Genomic DNA, 17,991 nt, shown 5'->3' with positions numbered 1-17,991 from the left:
GCATGGAATAAAAGCCTTAAAATTGAAGTTGCTGGTGGACATTTGTTTTCTTGACTGTACCAGGAGCCTGTGGCTGAAGGAGATTGTTCTATCCTTGGCTGCACCTAGAGGTACCTGGTTACAAAGTCCACCATCTGCTACAGACTGAGAATTACTGACTCTCAGGGGACTGCACAGGATAATTATAGGTCTTGTGAAGAGTTGGTGGCTCTCAGTCTCCATCTGTGCTGGTCTGGAGGGACACTATGGGAAACATTATTCTTGGGGGAGGAAGTGACGTCACGAAGCTGAATGGACGCCTGAGTTCTTAGCTCCTACACTTCCCTGCACTTCAATTGCTACATCTGCTGCCATCGGTTCCCGTTTTCACTTCAGATTGATTAGCGGGGTACGCGGTGAGACTGTGACCAAAATGAGCAAGAATTTGGCACCGCAGCCACAGGAGGGAGAGCGATGCTCGGCGAGAAAGACGGCGAGGGGCCTTTCATGCCACATGCCTCCCGTAATGGGCCACTCTTCTGGATCAGACTCGACCTCTTCCCAGGTGGATCAAAGGCGTCCGACCCCTAAAAAAGGATTTCCCAAAGATTTGGCAAAATGCCTGGAAGAAATCAGAGCAGACATTAAGGCGTCCAAGATAGAGATCTTGGAGCACATGGACGCCAGAAGCACTGACTTACGTGAGCTAGGGGGCCAGGTCGAGGCTTTGGAGGAGCAAGCTGATGAACAGGCTGAGAGATTTACAGAGGTGGATTCCCGTTTCCAACACTTATCGGATAAGGCAGAGGAGCTGCAATATAAACTGGATGATTTGGAGAATCACGGATGGAGGATTAACCTCCGGTTCCACGGGGTACCGGAAACAACAATAGAGAAGATGTTCCTGCGGTTGTCCGTTTGCTATGTGAAAAATTCTTGGGAGTAACCCTGGAATCTGGGGCAATAGAGATGGACCGTGCACACAGGGCGCTTGGGAAACCGAGGGACAATAGACCCAGAGACATTATAGTGCGATTTTCCTCATATGCCTTTAAAGAGAAATTGTGGTTGAGAGTTCACCAATTACCACCATTGAATTACAATGAAGCAAAGGTGACGGTTTTCCAGGACTTGTTGCTGTTTACTTTGGCACAGCGGCGTGTAATGAAGCCAGTGTTAGATATCCTGTTAAAGGAAAAAATCTCATATAGATGGTCCTTCCCATTTGTACTGTGTTTTGCTATAAGTGGAAAACAGGTCAGGATCCGCAGGCTCGCGGAAGCTTGGAAGATACTACACGAGGCGGGTCTGACAGCAGCAGTGGTCCCTCCAGGCGATCTAATAGCGCTACCAGTCGTACGCAGCGCTTCACAATTGAACATGAAGAAGAGACAGTCCCTGCTCAAGACAGCTTACAATCTAATTCAGGACAGACAGACAGGACAAATAAGGGATAAGGGTAGGACAGACAGACAGGACACTTAGGGATAAGGGACTATTGAAGAGAGGAAGACAAGATAAAGGTTACGAACATCAAATAGGTGGGCCTTTAGCTCGGATTTGAAGGCTGCCACAGATGGAGCTTGACGTAACGGCTCAGGAAGTCTATTCCAGGCATAAGGTGCGGCAAGATAAAAGGAACGGAGTCTGGAGTTAGCGGTGGAGGAGAAGGGTGCAGTTAGGAGAGATTTACCTAGTGAACGGAGTTCCTGGGAAGGAATGTAGGGAGAGATGAGTGTGGAGAGCTAGTGAGGGGCTGCAGAGCGAATGCACTTATAGGTTATAGGTTAATAAGAGGAGCTTGTATACGGAAACAGATAGGAAGCCAGTGAAGTGACTTCAGGAGAGGGCTGATAAAGAGTATAGCGACTTTGGCGGAATATTAGTCGTGCAGCAGAATTTTGAACAGATTGAAGAGGAGAGAGATGGCTGAGTGGAAGACCTGCGAGAAGCAAGTTGCAGTAGTCTAAGCGAGAGGTTATGAGAGTGTGGATGAGGGTTCTGGTAGCGTGCTCAGAAAGGAAAGGGCGAATTTTGGCGATATTATAGAAGAAGAAACAACAGGTTTTAGCAATCTGCTGAATATGTGCAGAGAAGGAGAGGGAAGAGTCGAAGATGACCCCAAGGTTACGAGCGGATGAGACAGGAATAATGAGCGTGTTGTCGACAGAATGGGGGAAGGGGAGAGGTTGGTTTAGGTGGGAAGATAAGGAGCTCAGTTTTGGACATATTAAGTTTCAGGTGGCGGTGAGACATCCAGGCAGCAATGTCAGACAGGCAGGCAGATACCTTGGCCTGGATTTCTGTCGAGATTTCTGATGTGGAGAGGTAGATCTGGGAGTCAGCACCGTAAAGATTACTACTACTACTTAACTACTTAAGATGATACTGAAAACCGTAGGATGAGATCAGAGCACCAAGGGAGGAAGTATAGATGGAGAAAAGGAGAGGTCCTAGGACAGATCCTTGAGGTACACCCACTAACAGCGGGGATAGAGGAAGAGAAGAATCCACCAGAGTATACACTAAAAGCACATTGAGAGATAAGAAGAAAACCAGGAAAGAGCAGAGTTCTGAAATCCAAGTGAGGACAACGTGCCAAGGAGTAGGCTGTGATCAACAGTGTCAAAAGCAGCGGAAAGATCGAGAAGGATGAGAATAGAATAGAGCCCTTTAGATTTAGCCAGGAATAGATCATTGGAGACTTTAGCAAGTGCTGTTTCGGTTGAATGAAGGGGGTGAAAGCCAGATTGGCGTGGATCAAGAATAGTTTGAGATGAAAGAAAGTCGAGGCAGCGACGGTGGACAGCACGTTCTAGTATCTTGGATAAGACAGGGAGGAGGGAGATGGGGCGATAGTTGGAAGGTGAGGTAGGATCCAGTGAAGGTTTTTTGAGGAGTGGGGTGACTACAGCATGTTTGAAGGCATCAGGGACAGTCGCAGTGGAAAGTGAGAGATTGAGGATATGACAGATGAAAGGGATCTGGCTCCTGCGATGAGGGCACAGCTGCAGAAATGGAAAAGGGTCCCTCAGAAGGGCAAGAAGCAGCGGGACCAGACTTGACTATGCTTTCTTTCTTTCTTTTCAACTGGTTCTGCTAGATACTAAGGTGATTTGCTGGCTGCGAGGGAAAAAACATATACCTATGTGGGTTAATAGCATGAGTGGTAAGAGGTGCTACGTGTGGGTTCTGGTGTGTGGACGGATGGTACATTTGCTATTGAATTTAGTGTGAGTGGGGGTGTATGTAGGGGGTGACTGTTAGACAGGAGGGGGTCTATTTAGCTAACGGGGTGTTCTTTCTGGTTTTTCCCATTCAGGGCCTTAGGGTGCTGTATAGTGGGGGTATGTGTGGTGAGAGGGTTGAAACAGGGGGGGGGGGTAAGGAGGGTTGGAAGAGGGTGGGGTCAGGGAGGGGGAGACTCGATTGGTAGTAAAAGTGAGTATGGGGGGCTCCCAGATTTGAATTACGAGATGTAAGATTGCCTCTTAGTTGTTTGATATGACCAAGGATCTAAAATTTTTGTCTTATAATGTGAAAGGCCTGAACTCTCCACAAAAACGCCAAAAGTTGTTTAAAGAACTAACCAACTATCAGCCACAGGTGGTATTTCTCCAGGAAACTCATTTGAGAAGGGATCACGAAAAGTTTTTATCTTATCCTAAGTATCCCTACATTTTCTGTGCCTCTGTCTTAGATGGGTCTAAGAAAAGGGGGAGGGGGTGGCCATTTTATTACACTCCTCACTACAGTTCCAGGTGGTGAAAACGAAGCGAGATAGAAAGGGGAGATTTTTGCTGTTGAGTGCTATACTGGGAGACATGGCTGTAACATTGGTCTCGGTTTACACTCCCAATGAAGTGCAGGGAGGGTTCCTGAATAAATTGGTGGGACATTTTACTTCTTGCCCTCAGGTGAAATTCATTGTGTGGGGGGGGGGGGGGGGGGGGGGGGGGAGGGGACTTCAACGCTACACAACACCCGGCGCTGGACAGGTCGGGCTTGCCCTCGGCTGTTGATGTTACGATTTCCCAGGCCTTGAACAGGTTTGCTAGAGATTTGGGACTATCAGATGTATGGTGTGTCTCTCACCCAGGGGTCCGGGATTATTCGTTTTATTCCCATATTCATGATACTTATTCCCGTATTGATTATATTTTTATAGATGTATCATTGACCCATACTGGATGGACATCAGATATTGGAACAGCTACCTTATCGGACCATGCACCGGTCTGGGTTAGTCTTCCATTGTTATGTGGGGAGGAGAGGGAGAGGAGTGGTCCTTGAATTCTACTTTGTTAAAGGAGGAGGAAATCCTAGCTGGCTATAGAATGACCTTACACGACTAATGTGGATTCGGGACCTTCTCTGGGGGTCATCTGGGACGCGCTTCAGGCGGTCTCTAGAGGTTATTTCCTCCAGAAGGCCAGCTTTCGGGCTAGACAGCAAAAGGCGTAGACTGATTGTTCAGTGTTTAATGCAATTGAATTTTCTATCAGAAAGACACAAATCCCCTCACTCTGTAGCAACTCTGAGGGAAATTCAGGCGTTATGCCTGAAGTTGGATCAGATATACTCTGATCAGTTAAAGTTCTTAAACGAACAACAGAAGCACTCGCATTTTGTCTTTAGTAATAAACCTAGTAGGTCCCTGGCGGTTAAACTGAGACAGTCAAGAGCTGACAGGACTATTCTTAAAGTGCGAGACAAGGCTGGTAAGGGGGTGAACAACTCCAAGCAGATACGGGAGAAGTTCCAGTCGTTTTATCAATCGCTTTCACTTTACACTTCTGAAACTTTGTCTAATCCTGAAGCGACACATAAATCCTTGTCGACTTGTACTTTCCCTTCGCTTGCAGTAGCTCAGAGAGAGACATTGGATGGTAGGGTCTCAGTCAAGGAGGTAGCCAAGGTGATTAAGGCTCTTCCCACAGGGAAATCGCCTGGACTGGATGGCTTACCCAACAATTTTTACAAGGCATTCCAGGGGGAGCTGGCTCCCATTCTGACAGAGATTATAAACGAGATCCTAGTGGGAGATGAATTTCCTTCCTCTATGATGGAAGCCTGGATAGCGGTTATTCCTAAACCTGGCAAGGATAAGACTGAGTGTGCCTCCTATTGCCCCATTTCTATACAAAATTCTGACATAAAAATCCTAGCAAAGGTTTTGGCCAACCGTCTTGCAAAAGTTATGCCTGACCTAATACATCCAGACCAGACAGGCTTTATTCCCTATAGACAGGCAATGGATAATATTCGCAGAATGGTTAATTTGCTTCATGTTTCTTAGAAACAACCTTCCTGTTTGTTTGTTGGGACTGGATGCTGAAAAGGCCTTTGACAGAGTCCACTGGCCTTTTATGTTTCAAGTGTTGGAATGTTTTGGAACTGGTTCGGGCTTTTGTAGATGGATTTGGGCTCTGTATACTTCACCCAGGGCCTGCGTACAGGTTAATGGTGGTAATTCCCAGATGTTCCCCTTGTCCCGGGAGACTAGGCAGGGATGCCCTCTTTTGTCATTGCTATTCGCACTGGTAATGGAGCCCCTTGCGATATACATTAGGTCAGATCCTAATATCAGGTATTCAGGTTGGTAATCAGGAATATAAGTTAGCGCTTTTTGCGGATGATATGCTTCTCTCTTTGACAAAACCATTAATATCACTACCAAATCTGATGAAAGGCTTGTCGTTATACTCAGCAGTGTCAGGTTTCAAATTGAATGTAAGTCAGAAGCTTTTGCGATTGGGATCTCTTCCTCGGTCTTGGAGTCACTTCAGCATTCTTTCATTTAAATGGGCAACGGGAGGTATAGCCTACCTGGGGGTCACTATAATCCCTAACTTCACAGAGCTGTTCTCTGCCAATTATCTGCCTTTCTTGGTTGGGAATAATTGTGGTATTGAAGATGAATGTATTACCGCAGTTGATGTACTTTTTTCAAGTCCTCCCGATTAGGGTTTCTAGAGGCTTCTTGACGGGGGTGCAGGACAAATTGGTTTGCTTTGTTTGGGCTAACAAGCACCCTCGATTGCCCAGGGTTTATTGTATAAGGATAAGAGGAGGGGGGGACTCGGTGTCCCAAATGTTTTGTGGTATTACAAGGTGGCCCAAGCGCGAGCGGCATTTGAGTGGTATCAGGATCATCCTCATAAGTTATGGGTGAAATTAGAACAGGCCGAGGTTGGCGTGTGTCCGCTTCGTGCCATGATGTGGATTCCCCATAAACATAGATCTTTGCGTAAAGACTTGTGTCCATCGATCTTGTCTACATTCTTTTATTGGGATGGGCTGTTTGCTAAGCCGGAAGAGGTGTTATCAAAATTCTCACCGATAGCAAACAACCCACTCTTTCTTCCTGGCGTTTCTCCAGGGCCCTTCTTTCGGTGGCGATCTTTGGGTTTGATATCCTGGGGTCAGTTGTTCGATGAGGGCTGCTTGCTTTCCTTTGATTCTCTCACAGAACAATATCCCATCTTACCCAAAGAGGTTTTTGCGTATTGTCAACTGAGATACTTTCTTAGCTCAAAGGAGATCCAGAAAACCATAGTGCGCGACAACACGTTTACTGAGGACTTATGTGAAGACTCTAAAACTACCAGGGGTCTCATTACATGTCTGTACTCTTTTATACGTGGGCAGTTGGGCCCTAACCTTGCCCACAGGGCATGGTGGCAGCGGGAACTGGGGGTGACTATTGAGGAGGGGGACTGGTCCCTCTTTGAGAACAATTGGTCTATAATCTCTATCTCAGTTCCTTTCCAGGAGAATTTGGTTAAAGTGCTCTACCGGTGGTATTTTACACCAGCTAGGTTACATCATATGGTTTCCTGGGGTTTCACCAATGTGTTGGCGTGGCTGTAGTCAGAGGGGCACGATGGGTCATATTTGGTGGGCCTGCTTTAAAATTCGAGCCTATTGGAAAGCAATACAATATAGACTGCAGCAATGGTTCCAAAGGCCTGTTAAGTGGTCCCCTGAGTTCGTTATCTTTGCAAAAAAACCACCAGGTCTTACTATGTCTCAAGCTCTGTAGACCAGGCAAGTGATGGTGGAAGCGAGAGTTGTGATTGCTGGGTATTGGAAATCAACCAGCGTTCTACCATTGACGAGATGGTTAAATAAACTTTGGTTCATATGTGAAATGGAGAGACTTCGGGCTGCGCGAGGTCATACGGAGGCCAAGTGGGAGGCAATATGGGAGCCCTTCCTGAAACACTGTAAATGCTAGGGGGGAGGGCGAGGGGAGGTGGGTAGGGTTCAGTGGGGAGGGAGAATGGTTTAGTTGGGTGGGTTAGGAGGCTGTTGAGAGGGTAGGGAAGGATACTTAATTAAAAATTTAAAAAATTTGGAGTCACTGTTTGTTCTGTTGAAAGAATTGGAACTCCTGTTGTTAAAGACTTGCTCTATAATATCTTCATGAAGGTTATGCTGGGGTTAGATTGTTCAGATTTGTTCTATGATTGTACGTTGTTTCTACCTCAAGTAGTATCCTTTGTACAGGGATTTCTCAGTATTCAATAAAGACTTCATATAAATAAAAAAACAACAACACATTATTCTTGGGTTTTTTTATTTTTTCCACCTTTAACTTCATCCAAGCCTCAGCACAACCAGTACATAAGCAAGATGGCATTATGGTATTTGGAGTTCATTTGAAAATTGCTTAAAGATGCTGCCACTGTTAACTGTTAACAGTGGATGGAGTGGAAGAGTGACCTAGTAGTTAGAGCATTGACCTTGATATCCAGGGGCACCCAGTTAAAATCCCACTATTGCTCCTTGTGATCTTGGGCAAGTCACTTAACGCTCCATTGCCTCAGGCTTAAAGTTAGATTGTGAGCCCTCCAAAGACAGGGAAATAATTTGTGCACTGCGTTTTAACCCAGTCCTTGAGGCACACCCAGCCAGTCAGATTTTCAGGATATCCACAATGATAATGCATGAATAGATTTTCATACCAAGGATGCAAATATCTCTCATATATATTCATTGTGGATATCCTAAAAACCTAACTGCCCAGGTGTGCCCCAAAGACTGGGTTGAGATGCACTGAGCTAGTGTACCTGAATCTAACTCCCCTTGAGCTACTACTGAAAACCTCGATCTATCCGCCGCCTTCGACACTGTCAATCTTGCCACACTGACCTCATTTGGATTCCAGGGCTCTGTCCTCTCCTGGTTCTCATCCTATCTCTCCCACCGCACCTTCAAAGTACACTCTCATGGATCCTCCTCCACCCCCATCCTGCTCTCTGTTGGAGTTCCCCAGGGATCTGTCCTTGGACCCCTTCTTTTCTCAATTTACACCTCTCACTGATCTCATCCCATGGATTCCAGTATCATCTTTATACTGATGACACCCAGCTGTATCTCTCCACACCAGACATCACCGTGGAGACCCAGGCCAAGGTGTCGGCCTGCTTATCCGACATTGCTGCTTGGATGTCCATCCGCCACCTGAAACTGAACATGGCCAAGACCAAGCTTATCGTCTTTCCACCAAAACCCACTTCTCCTCTTCCTCCGCTCTCGATCTCAGTTGATAACACCCTCATCCTCCCCGTCTCATCTGCCCGCAACCTCGGAGTCATCTTCGACTCTTCCCTATCCTTCTCTGCACATATCCAACAAACAGCCAAGACCTGTCGCTTCTTCCTCTTTAATATCAGCAAGATTCGCCCTTTCCTCTCTGAGCACACCACCCGAACCCTCATCCACGCTCTCATCACCTCTCGCCTTGACTATTGCAACCTACTCCTCACTGGCCTCCCTCTTAACCATCTATCCCCCCTTCAATCAGTTCAGAACTCCGCTGTACGCCTTATATTCCGCTTGAACCGATATACTCATATCACCCCTCTCCTCAAGTCACTTCACTGGCTTCCGATCAGATACCGCATACAGTTCAAGCTTCTCCTTCTTACCTACAAATGCACTCAGTCTGCAGCACCTCATTACCTCTCTAGCCTCATCTCCCCTTATATTCCCACCCGTAACCTCCGCTCACAGGACAAATCCCTCCTCTCAACACCCTTCTCCACCACCGCCAATTCCAGGCTCCGCCTATTCTGCCTCGCATCACCTTACGCATGGAATAAACTTCCTGAACCCCTACGCCAAGCCCCCTCCTTACCCGTCTTCAAATCATTGCTCAAAGCCCACCTCTTCAATATTGCTTTCGGCACCTAACCTTTATACCTTTGTACCTTTCATGTAATCGTGTATGCCCCAAATTGACTACCCCTACTTGACTGACTCTACACTTGTCCATTAGATTGTAAGCTCTTTGAGCAGGGACTGTCCTTCTGTGTTAAAATTGTACAGCGCTGCGTAACCCTGGCAGCGCTTTAGAAATGTTAAGTAGTAGTAAGTAGTAGTGAGTTAAATCAAAATAATAAATAAATAAACATGTCTTCAGATGCATGCTAGCAATATAAGCATTTGTGTGTGTGTGTGTGGTGGGGGGAACACATTCTCAACAATGTCAAATATCAACCTGGATACATTTTCTACTAAATTGTTTTATATGCTGCTCCAAGAACCAACACATCAGTTAAAAAAATTAAAACAATAGGCCAGTGATGCAGCCTTGAATCATCACTGTTTACTAACCAGAATTCGGTCCATTCCCAGAGACAGGAGTCGAGGCTCATCAGTATCCATGTGAACACCGAAGATAATACTTTGAATGGGTTTATAATGAGTACAGTGCCTTCCAAAATAGTCCCAGCACTTCCTACCGTGTTTGTTTATTACCTTAAAGACAGTCACTGTGAAATCTTCATCCTGAAATAAATGTAAACACAATAAAAACTATCAGCAATTTTTCTCTTTGTTCTTTAAAATGAAGCTTTCTAAAAAAAAATCACATGGGGACAATGATGCACATTATAAAAAGCTGCCTGATTTCCTTCCTTACTAGTCACTGGGTGAGAATGATAATATGATGGATGGAGGTCTGCAAAATAATTAAATTTAATTCCAGACTACTATAACACTTTTACAACCAAAGTTAGTAAGGTGGATACAAAATCAAAACCTGTTAATTCATGCTAACACCATTTACACATGTTAACAGTTCCCCTCTCTCCTCTAACTTGCCTTTGATTATTGCATTTCCTTCCTCCTCTGAATTTTTTTAATTGTAAATTGATTTGCTGTTATGTATAGTTCGAAAGGTGGGTATATCAAGAAATAAGTTAAATTAGGGGCCCTTCTACTAAAGTGAGCTAGAATCTGGGTTTAACATGTGGTAACACAGGATTTTACCATGTGCTAAGCCGAGATTTAATGCAGCACCTTTTGGGGACATTGCCTGTATTTTTATTGCAGGTCTTGTATTAATGTTACTATTAGCGTGTGGTACATGCAGAGAGTTAACGCGGGAGTACTTACTACTTCCTATTTAGGGGGTGCTAAGTGCTCCCATGTTAACTCTGCTTTAGCTAGTTAGCACAGTAAGTATATTGCACTAGTTGGCTAACGCTTCCACACTTACTCTTCACCCATGCCATGAACCCTCTAAGAAAAATTCTGAGAAATGCAATAACAAAATGAGGTTGTACCTGTTCTCACGCATTAACTGTATATTAACTGTTGGATTCTATATAGCACGTCTAGAGATCTGCGCAGAAATCCAGGCATATTGTATAACAACGTGTGTAATGTAACTAGCTTAAAAAGCTAATCAGCATTGAAAACAGCACTCAACAAGCAATAATAAGTACTAATTGGCAATAATTAGAATTTACTGTACACGTACAACTTGCTAAGCATATTCTGTAATGAACTGCACCTAAATTCTAAGGCATGCAGTTCAAAAGGGGTGTGGCTATGGGTGAAGAAATGGGCGTTCCATGGGCATTCTCAAATTTACACACGTAGTTTATAGAATATGCCCCAGTACGCATAAATCTATGTGCAGGGATTTACACCATGTTTTCATTGATGTAAATGGAGGCTCGTACTTTTAGGCACTGGGATATCAACTAAGCATCAATATATATAAAAGGCGAGTGTCGTACTCACTCGCAAATGCGCAGTAGAGACCTTCTCTGCCCCGCCCCCGCGTCAAAACGTGATGACGGGGGGTGGAACAGAGAGGGTCTGTACTGCGCATTTCTGAGGGAGGGACACCGCCGTCTAACGCTCCCCCCACCCGAGTCGCCGCCGCCACCCACCTTCTACCCGGTCGGGCCCTCGCTCCACTATTGAAACAGCGATGGTCCGGGAACGCAGCACTGAGCTCTGCTGAGCTGCCGACATCGCCCTTCCTTCTTCTTCTCTGCCTCTGTCTAGCCCTTGACGACGTTACGTCACACGAGGGCGGGACAGGCAGAGAAGAAGAAGGAAGGCCGACTTCGGCAGCTCAGCAGAGCTCAGTGCTGCGTTCCCGGACCCGCGCTGTTTCAATAGTGGAGCGAGGGCCCGGCCAGGTGGAAGATGGGTGGTGAGGGCTCGGGGGGGGGGGGCGCGAATTCGGAGGGGGAGGGACAGCGGGGAACTCGGCGGCGGGGGCGGGCCTTTCAACCCCCCCTTCCTATAATAGCCCGTTTTTATGGGCTCAAAGGCTAGTATTCTATATACTGCATCTAAATCTAGGCACCGCTTATAGAATACACTTAGGCGAAAATGTTTACCACGTGAATCTTCGTGAATCTTTTAGGTGCCTTATATAGAATCTGGTTCTAAGTGCCTAATGCAGTTTAGTAGAAGGGTCCCTTAGTTGTAAATTGGTACCAATGCATAAAGTATGTTAGCCCCCTCCCTGCCCGTCTTCAAGTCTTTGCTTAAAGCCCACCTCTTCAATGCTGCGTTCGGCACCTAACCCTTACCGTTCAGTGAATCCAGACTGCCCCAATTTGACTGCCCCTATCGGACCGACCGTTCACTTGTCTATTAGATTGTAAGCTCTTTGAGCAGGGACTGTCTTTCTTTGTTAAATTGTACAGCGCTGCGTAACCCTAGTAGCGCTCTAGAAATGTTAAGTAGTAGTAGTAGTAGTAGTAGTAGTGTGCACTAATGTGGTAGCGCCCTCAGTGTTTTGTCAGTTCAAAACCATTAATAATCTTTACCAAACAGCAATTGGGAAAGGATGCTCATGATTTGGACACAATACACAGAGATGATATTTTTAAAATCAAACAACTAATCTTCCAGTCTTCTGTGCACATTCTCCTCACCATACTCCCTCTCTGCACTTCTTAACCAACAGTCATGCTTTGCCTCTCAAATGCCTCTCTTACCCCTAAATAATACAAAAATAACTACTATGGGGGAGGGGTACTTATGTGTGAATCTCCCCAATCCTTCCCTCTGTTGGTTTCCCTCTTTCTCTCTCCCCCCCCAATCCTTCCCTCTGTTGGTTTCCCTCTTTCTCTCTCCCCAATCCTTCCCTATGTTGTTTTCCCTCTTTCTCTCTCTCCCCAATCCTTCCCTCTTTCTCTTCCCCAATCCTTCCCTCTGTTGGTTTCCCTCTTTTTCTCTCTCCCCAATCCTTCCCTCTGTGTTTTCCCTCTTTCTCTCTCTCCCCAATCTTCCCTCTGTTGTTTTCCCTCTCCTGCCAAGTTCCCGCGAACGGCGCGAAGTCGCGATGCACACAGCACCAGCCCCTATTTCCGGCCGCTGCTGCTTCTCCTGTTGAGCAGCAGCGGCCGCTACACAAAGAAAAGAAGATTAAAAAAAAAAACTTCAAACCTGGCTGAAACGCGGCACCCGGCATGTAGAAGCCATTAGGCATTGGCTGTTGCCCCGCAGCCGCTCCTCCTCTTGCCTCTACGTCACTGCCCTTGGAGGAAGACCCCGGAGGAGCGCAGTGACGTAAGGCAAGAGGAGGAGCGGCTGCGGGGCAACAGCCAATGCCTAATGGCTGTCTACAGTGCCGGGGTGCCGCGTTTCAGCCAGGTTTGAAGTTTTTTTTAATCTTTTTCTTTGTGTAGCGGCCGCTGCTGCTCAACAGGAGAAGCAGCAGCGGCCGGAAATGGGGGCGGGGGGAGCAAATAAAAAAGGTGCCGGTACGCCGTACCGTTGCGTACCGGCACAAAAAAAGCACTGGTAATGCACATTATTTAGACCTTAATGCATGTTAAATGACAATAATATGCATTACATTACCATAAAGCGAATGCTACATACCTGTAGAAGGTATTCTCCGAGGACAGCAGGCTGATTGTTCTCACTGATGGGTTGACGTCCTCGGCAGCCCCCTCCATCGGAAAGTTTACTAGCAAAGGCCTTTGCTAGTCCTCGCGCGCCCATGCGCACCGCGCATGCGCGGCCGTCTTCCCGCCCGAAACCGGCTCGAGCCGGCCAGTCCAGTATGTAGCAAGACAATACACTTCAAGGGAAGACTCAACTCCAAAGGGGAGGCGGGCGGGTTTGTGAGAACAATCAGCCTGCTGTCCTCGGAGAATACCTTCTACAGGTATGTAGCATTCGCTTTCTCCGAGGACAAGCAGGCTGCTTGTTCTCACTGATGGGGTATCCCTAGCCCCCAGGCTCACTCAAAACAACAACCATGGTCAATTGGGCCTCGCAACGGCGAGGACATAACTGAGATTGACCTAAAAAATTTACCAACTAACTGAGAGTGTAGCCTGGAACAGAACAAACAGGGCCCTCGGGGGGTGGAGTTGGATCCTAAAGCCCAAACAGGTTCTGAAGAACTGACTGCCCGAACCGACTGTCGCGTTGGGTATCCTGCTGCAGGCAGTAATGAGATGTGAATGTGTGGACAGATGACCACGTCGCAGCTTTGCAAATTTCTTCAATAGAGGCTGACTTCAAGTGGGCTACCGACGCAGCCATGGCTCTAACATTATGAGCCGTGACATGACCCTCAAGAGCCAGCCCCGCCTGGGCGTAAGTGAAGGAAATGCAATCTGCTAGCCAATTGGATATGGTGCGTTTCCCTACAGCCACTCCCCTCCTATTGGGGTCAAAAGAAACAAACAATTGGGCGGACTGTCTGGTGGGCTGTGTCCGCTCCAGGTAGAAGGCCAATGCTCTCTTGCAGTCCAATGTGTGCAGCTGACGTTCAGCAGGGCAGGAATGAGGACGGGGAAAAAATGTTGGCAAGACAATTGACTGGTTCAGATGGAACTCCGACACAACCTTCGGCAGGAACTTAGGGTGAGTGCGGAGGACTACTCTGTTATGATGAAATTTGGTGTACGGGGCCTGGGCTACCAGGGCCTGAAGCTCACTGACTCTACGAGCTGAAGTAACTGCCACCAAGAAAATGACCTTCCAGGTCAAGTACTTCAGATGGCAGGAATTCAGTGGCTCAAAAGGAGGTTTCATCAGCTGGGTGAGAACGACATTGAGATCCCATGACACTGTAGGAGGCTTGACAGGGGGCTTTGACAAAAGCAAACCTCTCATGAAGCGAACAACTAAAGGCTGTCCTGAGATCGGCTTACCTTCCACACGGTAATGGTATGCACTGATTGCACTAAGGTGAACCCTTACAGAGTTGGTCTTGAGACCAGACTCAGACAAGTGCAGAAGGTATTCAAGCAGGGTCTGTGTAGGACAAGAGCGAGGATCTAGGGCCTTGCTGTCACACCAGACGGCAAACCTCCTCCAATGGAAGAAGTAACTTCTCTTAGTGGAATCTTTCCTGGAAGCAAGCAAGATGCGGGAGACACCCTCTGACAGACCCAAAGAGGCAAAGTCTACGCCCTCAACATCCAGGCCGTAAGAGCCAGCGACTGGAGGCTGGGATGCAGAAGTGCCCCTTCGTCCTGTGTGATGAGGGTCGGAAAACACTCCAATCTCCACGGTTCTTCGGAGGACAACTCCAGAAGAAGAGGGAACCAGATCTGACGCGGCCAAAAAGGAGCAATCAGAATCATGGTGCCTCGGTCTTGCTTGAGTTTCAACAAAGTCTTCCCCACCAGAGGTATGGGAGGATAAGCATACAGCAGACCCTCCCCCCAGTCCAGGAGGAAGGCATCCGATGCCAGTCTGCCGTGGGCCTGAAGCCTGGAACAGAACTGAGGGACTTTGTGGTTCACTCGAGATGCGAAGAGATCTACCAAGGGGGTACCCCACACCTGGAAGATCTGACGTACCACACGGGAATTGAGCGACCACTCGTGAGGTTGCATAATCCTGCTCAACCTGTCGGCCAGACTGTTGTTTACGCCTGCCAGATATGTGGCTTGGAGTCCCATGCCGTGACGGCGAGCCCAGAGCCACATGCTGACGGCTTCCTGACACAGGGGGCGAGATCCGGTGCCCCCCTGCTTGTTGACATAGTACATGGCAACCCGGTTGTCTGTCTGAATTTGGATAATTTGGTGGGACAGCCGATCTCTGAAAGCCTTCAGAGCGTTCCAGATCGCTCGTAACTCCAGAAGATTGATCTGCAGATCGCGTTCCTGGAGGGACCAGCTTCCTTGGGTGTGAAGCCCATCGACATGAGCTCCCCATCCCAGGAGGGACGCATCCGTGGTCAGCACCTTTTGTGGCTGAGGAATTTGGAAGGGACGTCCCAGAGTCAAATTGGAGCAAATCGTCCACCAATATAGGGATTTGAGAAAACTCGTGGACAGGTGGATCACGTCCTCTAGACCCCCGGCGGCCTGATACCACTGGGAGGCTAGGGTCCATTGAGCAGATCTCATGTGAAGGCGGGCCATGGGAGTCACATGAACTGTGGAGGCCATGTGGCCCAGCAATCTCAACATCTGCCGAGCCGTGATCTGCTGGGACGCTCGCACCCGCGAGACGAGGGACAACAAGTTGGAGGCTCTCGTCTCTGGGAGATAGGCGCGAGCCGTCCGAGAATCCAGCAGAGCTCCTATGAATTCGAGTTTCTGCACTGGGAGAAGATGGGACTTTGGATAATTTATCACAAACCCCAGTAGCTCCAGGAGGCGAATAGTCATCTGCATGGACTGCAGGGCTCCTGCCTCGGATGTGTTCTTCACCAGCCAATCGTCGAGATATGGGAACACGTGCACCCCCAGCCTGCGAAGTGCCGCTGCTACTACAGCCAAGCACTTTGTGAACACCCTGGGCGCAGAGGCGAGCCCAAAGGGTAGCACACAGTACTGGAAGTGACGTGTGCCCAGCTGAAATCGCAGATACTGTCTGTGAGCTGGCAGTATCGGGATGTGAGTGTAGGCATCCTTCAAGTCCAGAGAGCATAGCCAATCGTTTTGCTGAATCATGGGGAGGAGGGTGCCCAGGGAAAGCATCCTGAACTTTTCTTTTACGAGATATTTGTTCAGGGCCCTTAGGTCTAGGATGGGACGCATCCCCCCTGTCTTCTTTTCCACAAGGAAGTACCTGGAATAGAATCCCAGCCCTTCCTGCCCGGATGGCACGGGCTCGACCGCATTGGCGCTGAGAAGGGCGGAGAGTTCCTCTGCAAGTACCTGCTTGTGCTGGAAGCTGTAACACTGAGCTCCCGGTGGACAATTTGGAGGTTTTGAGGTCAAATTGAGGGTGTATCCTTGCCGGACTATTTGCAGAACCCACTGATCGGAGGTTATGAGAGGCCACCTTTGGTGAAAAGCTTTCAACCTCCCCCCGACTGGCAGGTCGCCCGGCACTGACACTTGGATGTCGGCTATGCTCTGCTGGAGCCAGTCAAAAGCTCGCCCCTTGCTTTTGCTGGGGAGCCGCGGGGCCTTGCTGAGGCGCACGCTGCTGACGAGAGCGAGCGCGCTGGGGCTTAGCCTGGGCCGCAGGCTGTCGAGAAGGAGGATTGTACCTACGCTTACCAGAAGCATAGGGACCAGTCTTCCTTCCCCCGAAAAATCTTCTACCTGTAGAGGTAGAGGCTGAAGGCTGCCGGCGGGAGAACTTGTCGAATGCGGTGTCCCGCTGGTGGAGAGACTCTACCACCTGCTCGACTTTTTCTCCAAAAATGTTGTCCGCACGGCAAGGCGAGTCCGCAATCCGCTGCTGGATCCTATTCTCCAGGTCGGCGGCACGCAGCCATGAGAGCCTGCGCATCACCACACCTTGAGCAGCGGCCCTGGACGCAACATCAAAAGTGTCATAAACTCCTCTGGCTAAAGCTCCGGGGCCAGATGGCTTTACGGCAAAATTCTATAAGACCTTTGCTAAGATTTTGGGGCCACTACTAGTGCGCTTGTTTAACTCATTTGCGGATGGTCAACCGATCCCGACCACCTGGAACTTGGCGACTATTTCAGTAATATTAAAACCGGGTAAAGATCCCCTCCATTGTGGTTCCTATCGGCCCATCTCACTGTTGGGGGTGGACTACAAAGTATTTACTAAGATCTTAGCTACCCGCCTGCAAAACTACCTCCCTATCTTAATTAAAGAGGACCAGGCAGGCTTCATTCGGGGTCGGCAGGCCTTTGATAATATCAGACGAGTACTCCACCTGATTCATTATGCTAGAATGACTGAGGTGCCGATGGGGCTGCTGTCATTAGACGCTGAAAAAGCGTTCGATAGGGTGCACTGGCCATTCATGTTCGCAGTCTTACAAAAAGTAGGAATCCCGGATCAGTTCCTGTCTTGGCTTCTGCTTATATATAAAGAGCCTTGTGCTTCTGTGAAGATCAATGGGCAAAGTCTCCCCATTTTTGTTGAGGAGAGGTACGAGGCAAGGTTGTGCTCTCTCGCCTCTGCTCTTTGCATTAGTGGTGGAGCCCCTGGCTTGTATATCCGTGAAACCCAGATATTAAGGGGATGAGTATCAAGGGAGTAGAATCGCGAATCTTGCTATTCGCGGATGATATATTACTGACTTGACTGAGCCAGAGAACTCTTTCTGCCTTGTCAGCTGCATGAAGTGGTACGAGCGGGTGTCGGATTAGAATTAACTTGGAAAGTCGGAAGGTCTGAATGTTGGTTATCTGATGCACAAATAACATGGGTTGAAGTCCGATTTTCCTTTCGTTGGGCAAAGAAATTCATTCGTTACTTGGGGATTAATCTAAATAACAATGTAGCAGATCTGTATGAGGTAATTTCCCGGGGAAATTACGAGAACTGTTTTCAGAATTAGAC

The 17,991-nt window shown here is 48.0% G+C and overlaps 1 protein-coding gene across 1 annotated transcript in view; it reads right to left on the bottom strand.

Annotated features, from left to right (window-relative positions):
* The window catches only part of WDR66 (WD repeat domain 66), a 428,322-nt gene that overhangs the window by 181,663 nt on the left and 228,668 nt on the right, over positions 1-17,991 (bottom strand). The window contains exon 14 of the mRNA XM_030218324.1: positions 9,604-9,777. Coding sequence (XP_030074184.1) covers positions 9,604-9,777 — 174 coding nt within the window. The remainder of the gene's footprint in view (positions 1-9,603; positions 9,778-17,991) is intronic.

Source organism: Microcaecilia unicolor, chromosome 11, assembly GCF_901765095.1.
Source record: "Microcaecilia unicolor chromosome 11, aMicUni1.1, whole genome shotgun sequence".
In the NCBI taxonomy this organism is placed as follows: Eukaryota; Metazoa; Chordata; class Amphibia; order Gymnophiona; family Siphonopidae; genus Microcaecilia; species Microcaecilia unicolor.
The sequence above is the reverse complement of the archived record's forward strand: the minus strand, read 5'-3'. Positions and strand labels throughout refer to the sequence as shown.